Source organism: Eublepharis macularius, chromosome 17 (genome assembly GCF_028583425.1).
Source record: "Eublepharis macularius isolate TG4126 chromosome 17, MPM_Emac_v1.0, whole genome shotgun sequence".
NCBI classification, from domain to species: Eukaryota; Metazoa; Chordata; class Lepidosauria; order Squamata; family Eublepharidae; genus Eublepharis; species Eublepharis macularius.
In genome coordinates this window covers 22,713,264-22,729,348 of record NC_072806.1, presented here as the reverse complement: position 1 = coordinate 22,729,348, position 16,085 = coordinate 22,713,264, and the positions used below count along the sequence as shown (strand labels likewise).

At 45.3% G+C, this 16,085-nt stretch overlaps 1 protein-coding gene across 2 annotated transcripts in view; it reads left to right on the top strand.

Annotated features, from left to right (window-relative positions):
- CUX1 (cut like homeobox 1) overlaps positions 1–16,085 on the top strand; it is a 332,631-nt gene that overhangs the window by 268,306 nt on the left and 48,240 nt on the right. Inside the window, exons 21-22 of one of the 2 annotated variants that reach the window (XM_055001347.1) lie at positions 5,897–6,199; positions 15,355–15,543. The exons of the other annotated variant lie outside the window; for it this stretch is intronic. Of the exons in view, the coding sequence (XP_054857322.1) occupies positions 5,897–6,199; positions 15,355–15,543 (492 nt within the window). The remainder of the gene's footprint in view (positions 1–5,896; positions 6,200–15,354; positions 15,544–16,085) is intronic. 2 annotated transcript variants of the gene reach the window in all.

Sequence of the window (16,085 nt, the reverse complement as noted above, 5' to 3'; positions counted from 1 at the left end):
CTAAGTGGAGAAAAGAAATTAGATCTGTGGCATCCTTATTGCCTTAAAGATGACACAAGGACTGCGGTGGCTCTTTTTAATATGTCTGTCTTCTCTGCATCTTTCATAAGCCCTTTTTTAAAAAAAACAATGAAATGCAATTACTTGAACTGAGAGGAGCCTTTATGGGAATGTCAGAGCACCTTTTTCTTACGTACGGTGTGATGTTTTCCTTAAAAAGAGGCTCAGTGATTTTTGTTTTAAATAGTTTTGGTTTGTTATGTTTCTTGGTCCCTTTACCCACAGCATTGCTGCGTTTCATAGAATTCGAAAGGGACTTTGGACCTTTAAGGAACAAACGTAATATGGTGGGGGTTGTGCTGGATCCCACGTGCAGAAGAGAGGAAGGGAGATTCTGGGGGATCTTGAGGTTCCTTGCGCGTTTTTCAAGGGCTTGCTAATTAAAACGCAGGCAGTGGCAGATGGATCAAAACTTTCCAGGAAGATGTCTTGTCCACTACCACTAAATCCCTACAAGAACCAAATGTATGACCCTAGAATGCTTCCCAGAATCCAGTCAGACAAAATGAAGATGGACAAAAGATAATATTTCTTCACATAAAACATAATTAACTTGTGGAACTCACTGCCGCAGGATGTAGCGATGACTGCTAGTGTTACTCTGGCATCCTCCTTTCCACAGTAGCCAATGAGAAGCCCTTAAGTGGTATACAAGCGTGGTCACTGAGCCCAAAACCTCCCTCTATGGTGCTGATTCACAACCCAACCATTTACCCCTGTGCTACATCAGCTCACTTCAGTTCATTGCATATCACAGCAGTTGCTACCAGCTTGTGCTGGATTAGAGGCTGCTGCTCCTCTGGAAGATGGGGCCTTTCCTCCTCTCCTCTCTCATAGCACTCCACCATTCCAAAACCCAGGGAGGGTTACTAGTACCCCTGATTGAGAGCTTGGAACCCATGAGCCAGCTCTGAGAGCCACTTCACATCTTATGTTTTAAGGCAATTGACTTCATGTGTATACAGCGACAATCCCTACCAAGACAAGAGTGGGATCTGTTATTTGCTGTTCCTGCTGTGTGTCCGTTGCCAATTTCAGATTCCCATAACCACAGGAGGGTGCCACGCAAAACCAGCCCTGGCACTGCACTTTCCGCCTATTGGTGCAAAGTGAGCATCTCCGTCATCAGCCAAAGGCATGTGCTTATGGCTTCCAGACACATGCGTCTGGTGGCTTCAGTGTGCTATGCACACCTTGTCCCAACACAATTTTTGATCCTTTGGGGAAGGGGGAGATGGTGTAAAGTGACCCTTGGCATCTTTGAGCAACATTGCCAGAAGTTCCCATTTAAACAAACATTTGGCTGAGGACAAGCCAAGGATATTGTGGTAGTTTATTTCAGAATGTTACATATTTCGTTACTTGCCTGGAGTCTATGGAAGGCAGCTAAGAATAAACAAGACATAGCAACGCCTTCATTGAAAGCATTTGCTCACGCCTGTTGAGAGAGCAGGCAGAGCTTAGCAGGGAAGCAGCTATGGGAGGTGGGGGGTAGAACTGGGCCCCGGAACACTCTGGTCTTAGATAACTGGTTGGTTGGGCACATGCTTTGCATGCTTTGCATGCGGAGTGTGCACATTTTATCCCCCTCCCCTGAGTCTTTAGTTTATATCTCTGAAAACAGAGGATAGGGAAGGGCTGGTTTAGTTTGACTCAAAAGCACATGCAGATACGTCTCATACATGCGCACAAGTATCCAATGGATACTCCATATCAAAGGAGTTGTTTACATTCCTCCTCTCCTCCTCCCCTCCCCTCTATTTGTCCAGTTTCTTTCTGCCCTCCATGCATCTGACGAAGAGAACTGTGATTCTCGAAAGCTTATGCTACAATAAAATTGGTTAGTCTTAAAGGTGCTACTGGACTCTTTTTGATTTTACAAGTATCCAATACGTCTCATACATGCGCACAAGTATCCAATACGTCTCATACATGCGCACAAGTATCCAATACGTCTCATACATGCGCACAAGTATCCTCGCACTGCCTCCCTTCTACCATCAATAACTCTCACTCCAGGGATCAAATGTTGCTGGAAGAGTTTACATTGCAGCTGCTCTACAACAGCAATGTTGAGACTGAACGTTTTTTTTCAAGTGTTGTGGTCGGTTTAATGTTGGAAAGGGAATGTTCAGCAATATGTAATGAGGTGTCTGGGGGATGCTCTTGGAGTTTTAACTAATGGTTCTTGGTTTGATAGTCAGTGCATTACAGACACACCAGTGTGTGTGTATGTATATGTCCCTGTTTTCACCTATGAAATGTTGGATGCTATGAAATACTACAGGTTTCACAGCACCACAGTTCTGGAAGAGACTGGCTCCACCCACCCACCCCTCACAGCAGACACACACACACACACCAACAGGCTACAGTTTTCTAAAGATAATTCATCCCTTCCCAAGAACCAGACAGTATCTTGGGAGGTCAGCGAATATCAAAGAAACATTAATACTTACTTGGGGGAAGGTGATAATGTGCAAGGATTTTTTTTAAAAAAAATCTCTTGCCCATTACTGTTTAATGAGAAATTCCTTTCGCAATTGCTTACCCATCTCCTACACCATCTTTTTGCTAAGCTGTCAAAAATTCACACATCGACACATCTTTTGTTTAATGACTAAAGATCACATATTTATTAAACAACAATATATAATTTTGTTAGGCTTGACCTTAAACTCAGGGTCAAAAGCCACCTGCTGCGCACCCATCGAGAAATGTCTAATCAGACAAACAAGCAAATAGCCTCACAGCTTTCTCTTGTAAAGCTTTCTGGGAGTTACCAGAAATGTGGAATCTGGCTGCTGAACTAAGGTCGAATCCACATTCACCCATTACCCGCATGTTTATCGGATATCTTCCGTTTGCCTCCAATCTGCGATTTTTTCCTCTTCGTTCACATTCCTGCTTCCAATCCGTCTTTCTCGCACGTCCCTCCGGTCACACGGCTGCTCGAAAACCACTTTTTTGGGCGGGACCTTTTTTCCCACCCATTTTTTAAAAAAAATTTTGAGCGCACTTTTCCGTTATTTCGATCTTGCCTTATAAAGAAACATAATTGAAGATAATGATGCCTCTCTTTCCCCCACTGACAGCACTGATGGCTCTCTCCCGTTTCTTTTTTGGAAATTTGGAAGCATGTGGGAAGCTTTCGTGGGCATTTCCTATGCAGGACAGTTCAGTGCCTGAATTTTACTGAAGTTTCACTTCCTTGGAGTGTCATTATTTCGATATTTCATAATTTCGATATTACAGTAATATAAAATAAAAAAATAAAAAACAGTTAAAAAGGAAGTTTCGCGAGTCCGTTCTGAGGATGGATTCACCCCAAAATGATTTTTCAAACTACCAGATTTGATTCAGAAACAGCATAATCAATAAATCCAATGCTATGAAGTCAAAAACAGTCTTTGCAGACTACGGAGCACTTGCAAGTTGAATCAGCCAATAGGAACTCTCGGAACGGCCGGAGAGACAGGAAGGGGGGTGATTTTTAAAAAAAACGCGTAAATTGCGCATTGGCCTGTTCATGGCCACTGTGAAACTCCCGTTGAAAACCTGTGACCACATATTCGGGAGAAATGTGAATGAAATGCGTCTGTTTAATGAGGTAATGTGACCGGCACTCGGGATTGCGTGGAGAATGCGGGGAACATGCGACTTAGAATGAGTAATGTGGATTTGACCTAAGTCTAGCAGGGAGATTTGTCTGTCTCCCTCTATCAGATTCTCCCGCCAGTGGGTAAAGACTTTTTTTATTTTGTTTGGCATTCTCTCTCTCACTAACTCAGATTCATCCTCCTCCCTGTTTGTGTGTTTTATGTGTTTATAGGTTTTATTTAATTGTTTTAGATAGCGTATATGTATTTGTATTTTAAATACTGTTTTGATGTTTGAAATGTTTATTTCAGGGACCCTGAGTTGGGTGGAAAGGTTGCATAGAAATAAATAAATATATTACGTGGCAAAACTACAAGTTCTAGGAAGCGCAGGTCTGCCGCTGTTAAAGGCAGCCCTGTGTCAAGTTTCTCTCCATAACATACAATGCAATGTCCTCTAGGTTTTGAAGTCATTAGACAATGTGTTTCCCCAGCCCGGCTCCATCTCATTGATTACTCCTAGCATGAGCTGAGAAATTACTTATCATAATAACATCAAGGGAAGGGAAATAACATTTTTTGTCAGCTGCAGCTCCATGTTTATTCTAAAGTACTTTTATAAGTATTTGGCATTTTCAGATGCTTTACGAGAATCAAGAAAGACTTGATATTTATCTTTTCATACTCGTGTGGTGGCATAATGATGATACATCATCTTTGACCCAAGGAGCAGATCTGTGGGGTTTTTTTAATGTTTGTTTTTTGTTCCAATTTGCTAGCATGTTGCTTGTAATCTCTTGCTTACAGTGTGAAAATAGCACTGAGACTTCTGCCATGGAAAATCCTTCAGGGGAGCTGCCATGGCTCTTTGCTTGCAAGAAGTCCCACATTCAGTTCTTAGTGTTCTCCAGTTTAAAGAGCTTGAGAAGCAGGGCTGGGTCCTTCAGCCACAGTCTTCTTGGAGAGAAGGAAGAGCAGTTTACTTATTTCCTAGTAGGCTGCTCCTATGAGCTTTGGCATAAAGGCAGCGCAGGGGATTTCCAGAGGGATAAGTAGTGTTAGTCTATTGTAGCAACAACAACAAAAAGTCCATGGGCATCTTAAATATATTCCAGCACGAGTTTTTGTGATTCACTTCTTCAGATACTATGAAGAGGAAAACATATTCTATATATTTCTAGGGGAAAGTACGGAGGTTGGAGAAGGAAAGAGTTGGGGCCGAGAGAGGCTTAGTGTGAATGTAGTCATTGATCTTTCAGATGTTTTTGTGTAAAGAACTGGAACAGATTGGGTTGTTACCCATAATGGAGAATGAGTGAGGTCAGAAGTTCCAGCCTCTAAACAAGGAAGAAATAGTCTAAAGCATAAGACAATTAATGGGCATTAGTATAGGGTTGTAGTATGATACAACATGTTAAGAAGAGCCAAGTAAAGATTCTAATTAGTGGGTCCTGTTGAGCTACTAGAAATTATACTAAGCAAATCCAGGTCTCTGTTAAAGCCAGGGTGAGAGGTGGTGGTTAGTTTCTTGATGACTTCTAATTAATCTCTCTCATATTGTATATTCCTTTGAAGTTTTTTGTAGAATAGTAACTTTCAGATCTGCAACTGTATGTCCAGGAAGATTGAAATGTTGCCCCACTGGTTTCTGAATGTTGCAATTTCTGTGTCAGATTTGTATCCATTGTTTCTCTCACATAGGGACCAGACATTTATCCACCGTCGATAGCAGAAGGGCATTGTTGGCACATGATGGCATATATTAAATTAGATGATGGGCAAGTGGAGGAGCCCGAGATGGTGCTGCTGATGTTATTAGGTCCCATAATAGTTTTAACTAAGTGTATTTGGGGGGGGGGGAGTCGGCAATTCTGTGTCTTGTAGGGTTTAGCCCTTGCATTTGTGTCTCTGATGGGCAGTCCATTGTTGCTGGTGAGAAGCTGCTTTACAGTCGGGGGAAAGGAAGCATCAGCCTGCTGGTTTCAGCCCCTCCGTCTCTGGAGGTTACAAGAAGGGGCACAATTCATACTTTGCCTGTATGCAGGTGGTTTCTCTAGCAAAAGCATCTTGCGTAGCTGGACTGAGAAAGACCAGCCGTCATACGTAGCACTGTGCCGAATGGGCTAACAGTCTGACTGACTACTTTGTAGGAATCTAGAAAGAAAAGCTTGGTGAACAAGAGTTTTGCTAAAACCATGTTTTCTGTCCCCCGCTCCCCTTTCCCTGCTGATTTGCAGAAAGCACCCCAAAGACCTCCGCCAGTTGCAGTCCTGCTCCGGAGTCCCCTATGAGCTCCAGTGAATCCGTGAAAAGCCTGACGGAGCTGGTCCAGCAACCCTGCCCCGCCATCGAGACGAATAAAGATGGCAAGCTGCAAGAGTCGAGTGAGCCGTCAGCTTCCGATTCCCAGTCCATCACTCCATTGCCCCTTTCTGGCCATTCATCACTCAGCATTCAGGAACTGGTCGCCATGTCACCAGAACTGGACACTTACGGCATCACCAAGAGGGTCAAAGAGGTGCTCACGGACAACAATCTCGGTAAATTGCTTTTTACTGCTTGTGATTATTAAAATTATTTCCTGCGCACGCACTGTTTTGGGAACACGAATGTGCTTAATGGCCGATCCCATCCATGTTTAGTCAAAAACAAATCCCTGTGATTTCAGTGGAGCTTACTCCAAAGTAAACATATTTAGGGTTGCAGCATTAAGCAGTCTTCTCAGCACCTGGTTGTGGATGAAGAGATCTTGGGAACTATATAAGGAACTAGATGAAGGAGGCTGAATATAAAGAAAATTAATAGGATTTGTAGAAATTCCCTCTGTCTCTGCATTCTTGATCTGATGACTGGCTTCGTATAAGTAAAAAACAGAGCAGTTCCTGAAACTGGCATAAACAAAACCACACTTAAAAAAATAATAAAGGGGCAAACCACTTCAGCAAAAGAAAAGCCAAAACCTTGACTGGCAAAATACGAAAAACCAGGCAGGTAGCTTTGGCGAGGGAGTCTGTTGTTACAGTACATCCCAGAAAAGGCCCTGTCTCTGGTTGCTACCCACTTCAGCTCTGCAAATGGGGGGCTCTTCAAGAAGGGCCTCTGCAGAAGCTCTTGTTAGACAGGATCCACGCTGGAGTGCCATTAAATTTTAAATTAAAAAAGGGTGTCAAGAAGTACATTATCATCACTATCACCCCTCCCAAGGTGACAAATCAGTAACCCCTAATTACTCAAGTCCTCTTTTTTAAAATCGCTTTAGGTCAGACTCTGATGGTTCTGAATCTCGGGTGCTTGCTAGCAGGGCTTTTTTTTCAGCGGGAACGCGGTGGAACGGAGTTCCGGCACCTCTTGAAAATGGTCACATGGCCAGTGGCCCTGCCCCCTGATCTCCAGATAGAGAGGAGTTTAGATCTGAACTCCCCTGATCTCCAGACAGAGGAGAGTTTAGATCTAAACTCCCCTGATCTCCAGACAGAGAGGAGTTTAGATCTAAACTCCCCTCTGTCTGGAGATCAGGGGGCGGGGCCACCAGCCATGTGACCATTTTCACCAAGGGCGATTTAAGCTTTGAAAAACTCCCCCCTTGTTCCAGCTGACCCAAAGTGACATCATTGTGCAGTCCTGAGTTCCACCACCTCTTTTCCCAGAAAAAAAGCCCTGGTTGCTAGGATCACATGAGCACTACCTGTAACAGCCTTAGTGAGTCTAAATTAACACACGTGTGTATCTGCTGGCACCCACTTGATGGCATATTAAACCCGCATGATTTGGCCATCCAGACATTGCCAGCTTGAAATCCAGCCACAATGCAGTAGCACTGAGTGATCCACAGTCTTCACCGCCTTTTGTCTTCTCCAGCCCAGAGGGTCATGTTATCAAATACTCGTAGACTAGGGTTGTAGGCTGACAGCCAGCTAGGGACAAAAAGAACCCCGGACTCCCCTCAACCTTGGGGGAGAAGGTGAAATGCCCGCCACTTTACTGCCAACCGTTCTTTAGGATGACATTTCATACCGTAGCATGATAGTACTAACGGGAAGCAACTGGAAAGTTTTGTAAAATTACAAAATAATGTGTAAAGGTTTTCATCATGACCAGGTAGGAAACAAATATTGAGCTGATACTGAAAAACATTTCATTAATCATTTGAATAAGTGATTTCCCCAGTTTACTTTTCTTGAAAAACATTTCAAGGGGATCAGAGTCATTTCCCATATATTACCCCTACAATGATGCCAGCTTTTTTGGTTATATCTGAGAGGGGGGGGGGTCAGATTTAGCGTCAGACCCAGAGGGGCAGCCACAGTAGTCCATTGCAGCAAAATGAAATAGAGAAGTCCAGTGGCACCCTAAGGAAGAACAAACTTTATTCCAGCGTGAGCTTCCGTGAATCTTTCTGTCTCGTGAAGGCTCGTGGTGAAATAAATTTTAAGAAGCCTTGAAGGTGCCGTCAGGCTTCTGTTTAATTTGACATCAATAGCTGCGCATACACATTGCTGCAAAATATCTTTTTCTTCCCGGACTTCCCAGAGGTGGTCTATATCTGCTCAGCAAAACTGTCTTAGAACTCTGATAGTAGAGCATAATTGTTCTTCTAACAGTGCCAAATCCAAATGTAAACTGGGTCTGTGGACACTACCTTGAAAAAGTGTGTAGCTGGGGATTAAGGAAAACAGGGCTATCTGTTCAGGTATCCCTTCTCCATATTGGCAGCTCATCCGTCGATCAGCAAACTGCCTTTCTCAGAGCTTTCATTACCTTCAGGATTCCTCTTAGTTGGGCCTGTGAGGTGGGTGGGGCTGAGAGAGCTCCTAGAAGCTGTGACTGACCCAAGGTCACCCAGCTGGCTTCAAGTGGAGGAGTGGGGAATCAAACCCCGTTCTCCAGATTAGAGTCCCGTGCTCTTAACCACTACATCAAACTGGCTCACCAACCATTTCCTACATTTCCCACACTGTTGAAAAATTTAGGGCTGCTCTCCAGACCTTGCTGGGATGTGTAACTTTGAGCCACCAAAGGTGATGGACCTTCAAACGGTACATGATTGGCTCTGTCCTCCTACCTCTCCATTGTGTCTTGCCTTGCCAAAAGAGAGGTGCAGACCAGGTCTCATAGGTGTTCATATGCATTGTCGTTGCATGCTATATGCAAGGGACGCTGGTTTACTGACAGTCATTCTGCAACCAGGAAAGCCAAAGGCAGCAAAGTATACAGTGCGCAGACTTAATACCAGGTTTTGCATTATCTGAATACTGGATTGACTTTGTGGATGCAAACTCACTTTAAACCTCAGGGGGTGCATTAGCGATTTAAGGCAGTGCTGCCTGGACTAGAACAGGTACTCCAAATTGCAAGCTACTATAGCAGAAAGTGTTGTGAATGTGGGCGAAGGGCTGGGGATTTGAGGTACATTGGTGGACCACAGGTAGGGGCAGGGATCTGTGAAACAGTCTGTTCCTCCCCATCCTGACTCCCTTCTAGTCTCAAACTCTAGCAGATGCTATCTTTGCTTTTTCAAGTTTTTCCCAGGCCCATGAGGGCTAGAAACTTTTTTTTTTTAATAAAAAGTAAAAGTCAAACCAGAATCTGTAGTCTTCTCTGGATTCCACACCAGAAGCCAAATTTCTCGGCGTGTTCAGAGTGTGCAGAAAACCAGGGTCCCTGATTCTGTTTCCTCCTGGGCTCCAGGAGGAACGTTTAAAAGTACTTTTATTTACTCTTGTTCTGATGTCACTTTTTTACATAAATCTTTTTCCCCCTTCCATGATTTTTGTTTCTCTACAGCGTGGCTGACAAGCCTAAAACGCAGCAGAAGAGGCAAGAAATGTACCCCAAACCTTGCATTAGGTGTGGAACTACGTTTCAATTTTCCTTTTTGCCCTCTGTTTTGTTAAATCTCTTAGCCTGGCCCAGGGGCCTTTTCTTTGGGATCTCTTGTTTGTCTGTATCTGTCTCAGCCCAGCTCCATGGAGGTCACTTGAGGCCTATCCTTCATTTTCTTTTCTTTTTTTCTAAGTTAAAAGGGTATCGATAGGTCATTGGGGTAGCAATCACATGGCTTAGTAAACTTCCTTACAAGCAATTTTGTTACTTGGAAACAGGGCTTTTTTTCTGGGAAAAGAGGTGGTGGAACTCAGTGGGCTGCCGTTGGAGAAAATGGTCACATGGCTGGTGGCCCCACCCCCTGATCTCCAGACAGAGGGGAGTTGAGATTGCCCTCACGCAGAGGGCAATCTAAACTCCCCTCTGTCTGGAGATCAGGGGGCGGGGCCACCAGCCATGTGACCATTTTCAAGAGGTTCCGGAACTCCGTTCCACCATGTTCCAGCTGAAAAAAAGCCCTGCTTGGAAAAATAAACAAGCTGTCCAATTGCGAGGACATCAGGAAAAAAAATTGTGGGGTACCTCGTGCTTTGCCCTTTGCAGGCCATGGATTAGTTAACATTTAGGCTTGTTCTCCCAGTACTCTTTGATCCGGACTCCATGACCAGGTCCTAGAAGTAGATCTGCAGGAGAGCTACTATAGCTGCACGGTTTGGGTGCTTTAAAACCAGCAGTGCTTTTCTTAACTTGTCTGATAGAGGTAAGCAACCATGGTGCCACATTCCAAACAGTCCATAATCAAGCCTGTGTGTTGACGGCAATTAAAATTCTGTGCCCAAGCAACCCAGGATTCTTCACCAAGAAAAAAACTCTGGTTTGTGGCCACCAGAAATTATACAGTTAGTGTACATTTTGACTAATTTCACTTACTATATTTTTGTTCTGCAAGTTTAACTATTTTGTATTATGGTGGTGAGAGTGCCGGGGCCACACCCAGCCATTGAAGACCTTACTGATCCACTTGTCTGGCATCTGAGATTTCTAGCAGAATTTGCCCCCAGACTTTCAAGCATTTCTTTTGGAGTCAGAACAGGCCTGTTTTCTAATGATATCTCTGATTCCCCTAATAATGATTTATCATTTTCTGTACTCCTAATCAAAGCCCTGCCCATAAGAAACGTAGATTCACAATGGAAGCCCACATAAAAAGGATGTCTGAATGATAAGCCTCCTACACTTCAGATTATGTTGGGGGAATCCATGACTGGATCTCCTGATGCTGGCTTGGATGTCATGGATCTGTTCCGCTATTGGAAATGCCTTCCCCCATTACAACTAGCTGTTCCTCTCATGGAAGACCCTCTTGAATCAAGGGAAGATACCAGAGTTAGTGGAACAGATCCATCGCATGCAACCCCTCGCGTTGGAGCAAGGGATTCTTTTCCTGCTTTCCATTTCACCATAGGAGATTGCTTCCTGAGCTGCTGTTGGCTCAGGCAGGGAAAAAAAGTTTGTCTGGTTGCAAGGGGTTGCCCTAACCTGGAAGGCCCAGTGTAGCTCAGTCTCATCAGATCTTGGAAGCTAAGCAGGGTTGACCTTGGATGAGAGTCCACCAAGGAAGTCCATTGCCACACAGAGACACGCAGTGGCAATGGCAATAGCATTGAGTGTAGCTCAGTCTCATCAGATCTTGGAAGCTAAGCAGGGTTGACCATGGATGGGAGTCCACCAAGGAAGTCCATTGCCACACAGAGACACGCAGTGGCAATGGCAATGGCATTGAGTGTAGTTCAGTCGCATCAGATCTTGGAAGTTAAGCAGGGTTGACCATGGATGGGAGTCCACCAAGGAAGTCCATTGCCACACAGAGACACGCAGTGGCAATGGCAATAGCATTGAGTGTAGCTCAGTCTCATCAGATCTTGGAAGTTAAGCAGGGTTGACCATGGATGGGAGTCCACCAAGGATGTCCATTGCCACACAGAGACACGCAGTGGCAATGGCAATGGCATTGAGTGTAGTTCAGTCGCATCAGATCTTGGAAGTTAAGCAGGGTTGACCTTGGATGGGAGTCCACCAAGGAAGTCCATTGCCACACAGAGACACGCAGTGGCAATGGCAATAGCATTGAGTGTAGCTCAGTCTCATCAGATCTTGGAAGCTAAGCAGGGTTGACCATGGATGGGAGTCCACCAAGGATGTCCATTGCCACACAGAGACACACAGTGGCAATGGCAATAGCATTGAGTGTAGCTCAGTCTCATCAGATCTTGTAAGCTAAGCAGGGTTGACCATGGATGGGAGTCCACCAAGGAAGTCCATTGCCACACAGAGACACACAGTGGCAATGGCAATAGCATTGAGTGTAGCTCAGTCTCATCAGATCTTGTAAGCTAAGCAGGGTTGACCATGGATGGGAGTCCACCAAGGAAGTCCATTGCCACACAGAGACACGCAGTGGCAATGGCAATAGCATTGAGTGTAGCTCAGTCTCATGAGATCTTGGAAGCTAAGCAGGGTTGACCATGGATGGGAGTCCACCAGGGAAGTCCATTGCCGCACAGAGACACGCAGTGGCAATGGCAATAGCATTGAGTGTAGCTCAGGCTCATGAGATCTTGGAAGCTAAGCAGGGTTGACCATGGATGGGAGTCCACCAGGGAAGTCCATTGCCACACAGAGGCAGGCAATGGCAAACCACTTCTGATTATGTCTTGCCTTGAAAACCCTACAAACTCACCATAAGTAGGCTGCGTCTTGATGTTGGGGGGAGGGGACAACTAGTTATGGATACCTTACTTTTTTCTCCCTGGGGGGTGTAATAGCAGCTTTAGTCAGAGGTGCAGTTTTATTAGGGGCCTGGCATGGGGTGTGGGGGAAGTTATGTTTCTCCTGCCCCAGCAAAGCAACCTTAGATCTCCCCTGCTTTTTATTGTTAAAGTAATCATTTATGACACTATATGAGATCCAGTCATGGATCTTCAATATATCATGTGGTTTGTTCTAACTGTACGAAGGCCAGTCAATTACGCATGCAGATATAGAAGGGATTACTCGGTTCTGGTGAAGGAAAGTATTACCCTCCTTTTTCGTCCTAAGAAAAGGGATAGCTGCCCAAGTGGCTTTTATGGCGAAGGGCGGGCTCATTTGGCTGGATGTTTCTATTGCTCCTCCAGGCCATGGGATTGGGAGATATCTCCACTGAGACCTAAAGTTCCTCCCATTTTTTATTTTTGCATTAGACAGCACAGAATAGATTTACCAACAAAGTAGATGAGGTCATCCCAGGAACTGAGGGTCATAGTCTGTATATTGCAAAGGAAAGCAGGGATTGGCAGTCTGTGGATTCCAGAACCCGTAAGGATCAAGTCGGAGGTGATGTGAAAGGCTTGATCTTGAGACGCTTGACAGCTGCTGCCAGTCCAAGTAGACAATAGTGACTTTAATGGGCCAATGGTCTGATTTAGTATAAGGCACCTTCATGTGACAGCCCTGGTAAGCTCTCCCTGTGTCAGTATCATTGGAACTGGATGTAAGGCCCAAGCTTAACGAAGAGTTTCCCAAAGGAATACGGCCATTTCTCAGAAACATCCCATCCGCAACCCCCTTAGAAGTCCGCTTGCGCTAAGAGGTTTAAAAACACTCGCTGCAGAATCAATCGGCATGCTGTCCCAAAGGCTCCAGCATGTGCGCAGCTGAGGTGGGGGAGGTGGGGGAGCACGAGGGTCATTGATTGAACGGTTTCGATTAGCTTAATGGAACGGAGCTGTTATGGAGCCGTCCGCTGTACGGCTTGAGCAGCTGCCGTGCTCTGAGTGGCGAGAGCCGGCTGCAGAAAGCGCAGGCTGGGAATGGTTTCAATCTGCTGCCGCTCTGTGTTTCCATTATCTCCGTTGTAAGGTCCTCACCTTCAGCGGCAGGAAGTGCTTCCAGCTGGGGAGAATCAATCCCTGAATTTTCCAGTGAAAAAAAACCTTAAATTCAGTATGACCTCAGCGGCTTGAAAAGCATCGGAGGGAAGCCGCAAGCGTCCAGATAATTAGAAGCGCAGGTTAATGGGGGTGACGTGGAGAACTCATTTGGATGTAAATTTTTGCCGGGGTCTCCATGTTTTGAACCCAGAAACCTCGTGGTCTGGAGGCTGAGAACATGGGCTAGTGACCTACCAAAAGTGAGTGCGCTTAGGGTCAGAAGGGAAGCAGGGGTGGGCGGCAAATTCTGGCAACTAGCAGGCAACATGAAGTTTCTGGAATTGGTCAAACTATGAATTCTGAGATTCTGACTGTCCTTGACTAGAGTAGTATTTTCTGTCTGCCGTAGAGTTGCCATACGTCAGGGTTATCCACTTTTGGCTCAGTTCCAGAGGATGCCTCCTATCGGCACAGATTCCCAGCTTTCATTTTGTAAAAAAAAGGTTTCTAGCCCTTTTACTTGATCCAGGGAATACAGGTGTGGAGGCGGTATTGTGGGCAATCATTCAGAAGGAAATGGGCCCACCTTCCATCGTTGTGGCCAATGAGGGAGGTCGTAGATGAGACTGACATGCACGTTCTGTCCCTCACGCAAGAGAAGCTCTTGGAGAAGAAAGCCAGGAGCAAACCCCACACAGCACAGGAGTATTGCTGGATTATTTTTCCAGCACGGAAGAGTTATTGATATTTGTATGCATTTTCGGTATGTGCGTTTTGGGCGAAATGATCTTGTGAACTTGGCGTATGTGCTGAGACCACTGTGAGCATTTCGTGGACAACTGTAGTTTTCTGAAATAGTTTTCCCAAGAGGAAAGGTCACATCTGCAAATGGGATGCTTCACCACTCCAAAATATCAGTGGTTAGTGTCCCTTTGTGGCGATTTCTCCTAATGGAAAGTGATGGTGTGTGTGAGGCCATATGTTAGATAAATATAGACTGATAGATATAGCCATTCTCAGCAGGGGAGGGAAGAGGCAGATTTTTTTTTTAAGTCCACGTCGGTCTGCAGACTGCTTTAGGCTCTCTAAGGGCAACCTGAGAAAAGAAATTAACACAGTTCATGAACACAAAGGCACAAGTGGTGCAGAGAAGACCAAACACTATTGCTGGTGCTCGGCCCTAGTTCAGCACCATTCTCCAATTTATACAAGATGATCTGTAGACCTTTGGACAGAACCATCTTGAGGCTGGATTTTGGAATGCTTCTGCAACAGTATAAAAACCCCTCTTGTAGAATAATAGCTCCTCAGGAGGAGTTTTACCATAGCACTCGCCCTCCTGTGCCAATTTACTAAATGCAAGGAGAGGGTCTTTGAATATTCAACAATATTACACGTGCACACTGCATTCAGTCTAAAGCCAGTACAATCCAGAATTTTACCGTCTCTTACCTTGTGTTTTGGGCCTGATCTGGCATTCAGCATGGCAAGGGTGGTGGAATGGATTTGTACCGCTTCAAGAATGCAGGTATGGGATCACATTTTTCAAAAATGCTCCTTGTATAACAAACTGTAAAAACAAGAGGTAAGCTGGGATAGAACTCATCTCCTTGGGTTTTGTTTCTGTACATGCAAGGATGTTTTTTGTCCACGCGGGTGCATTCAAAATGGTACCAGTCCACACAGCCACCTGGTTCTTCTGCCAGAGCCAAGCAAGCTTTGTGGCACCACTCTCGGTTGGCATATAAAAGGGGTTCCGTGAAATCTGGCACTGTCCCTAGAAGGGCCGCCTTCTTTTATAGTGGCCCTTGTCACTTCTTTACAAACGAGTCCAACCAGCTTAACTGGCATGGTGTTCAAGGACCTTGCCCCCCATCCCTCCAACCTTTATTTGCATCCCCTTTCTCATTGTCTCTCCTGGCCTCAGCACAAGTACAATTGAGGTTTGCCTCTCTTTGCAGGTCAACGTCTGTTTGGGGAGACAATCCTGGGGCTAACGCAAGGCTCGGTCTCAGACCTGCTGGCTCGCCCCAAGCCCTGGCACAAGCTGAGCTTGAAGGGCCGGGAGCCCTTTGTCCGCATGCAGCTGTGGCTGAACGATCCCAACAACGTGGAGAAGCTAATGGACATGAAACGCATGGAGAAGAAAGGTATCTTCCCTTCGGGCACCAGCGGGCTTTCACTTTGCTGTGTACTTCTGGCAGTCTTAGGCGGCACAGAAAAGGGTTTTCTGACACTGGCCAGTTGCTAGTCTGGGAGCTTTCCACATTTATCAGCTGGATCCAGACTGGTTTACACAACACCTGCCTTCATTCAGTTTTCCTGCCTGAGAAAAGAAGCATTCTGCTCCATACCAAACTTAGTCTCTTTTAGCTTCTGTTAACACCAAAGCTTCATTCAAGCCCAGCTTGTTTGTCACAAGAAAAGGAGGAACCTCCAGAGCTCTCGGCCTCACGTGCCCGTCCCTCCTTTCTTAGTGTGTTGTTTGGTTATCAAAGACTTCTTGGAAAAACCAGAGTTTGTTGTGATGTCCAGATTGGCCCAAATGACAAAACCGGTTCGGAAACTGGGTTTGTTTGCAAGCGACCAGGCAACCTCGTAGGACGTGGAAGTCGCAACAAATTACAGTTTCCTTTGGAACCAAGAAGTCTCTGATATAGGCATGTGAGTCCATCAAGTAAGATGCAGAGGA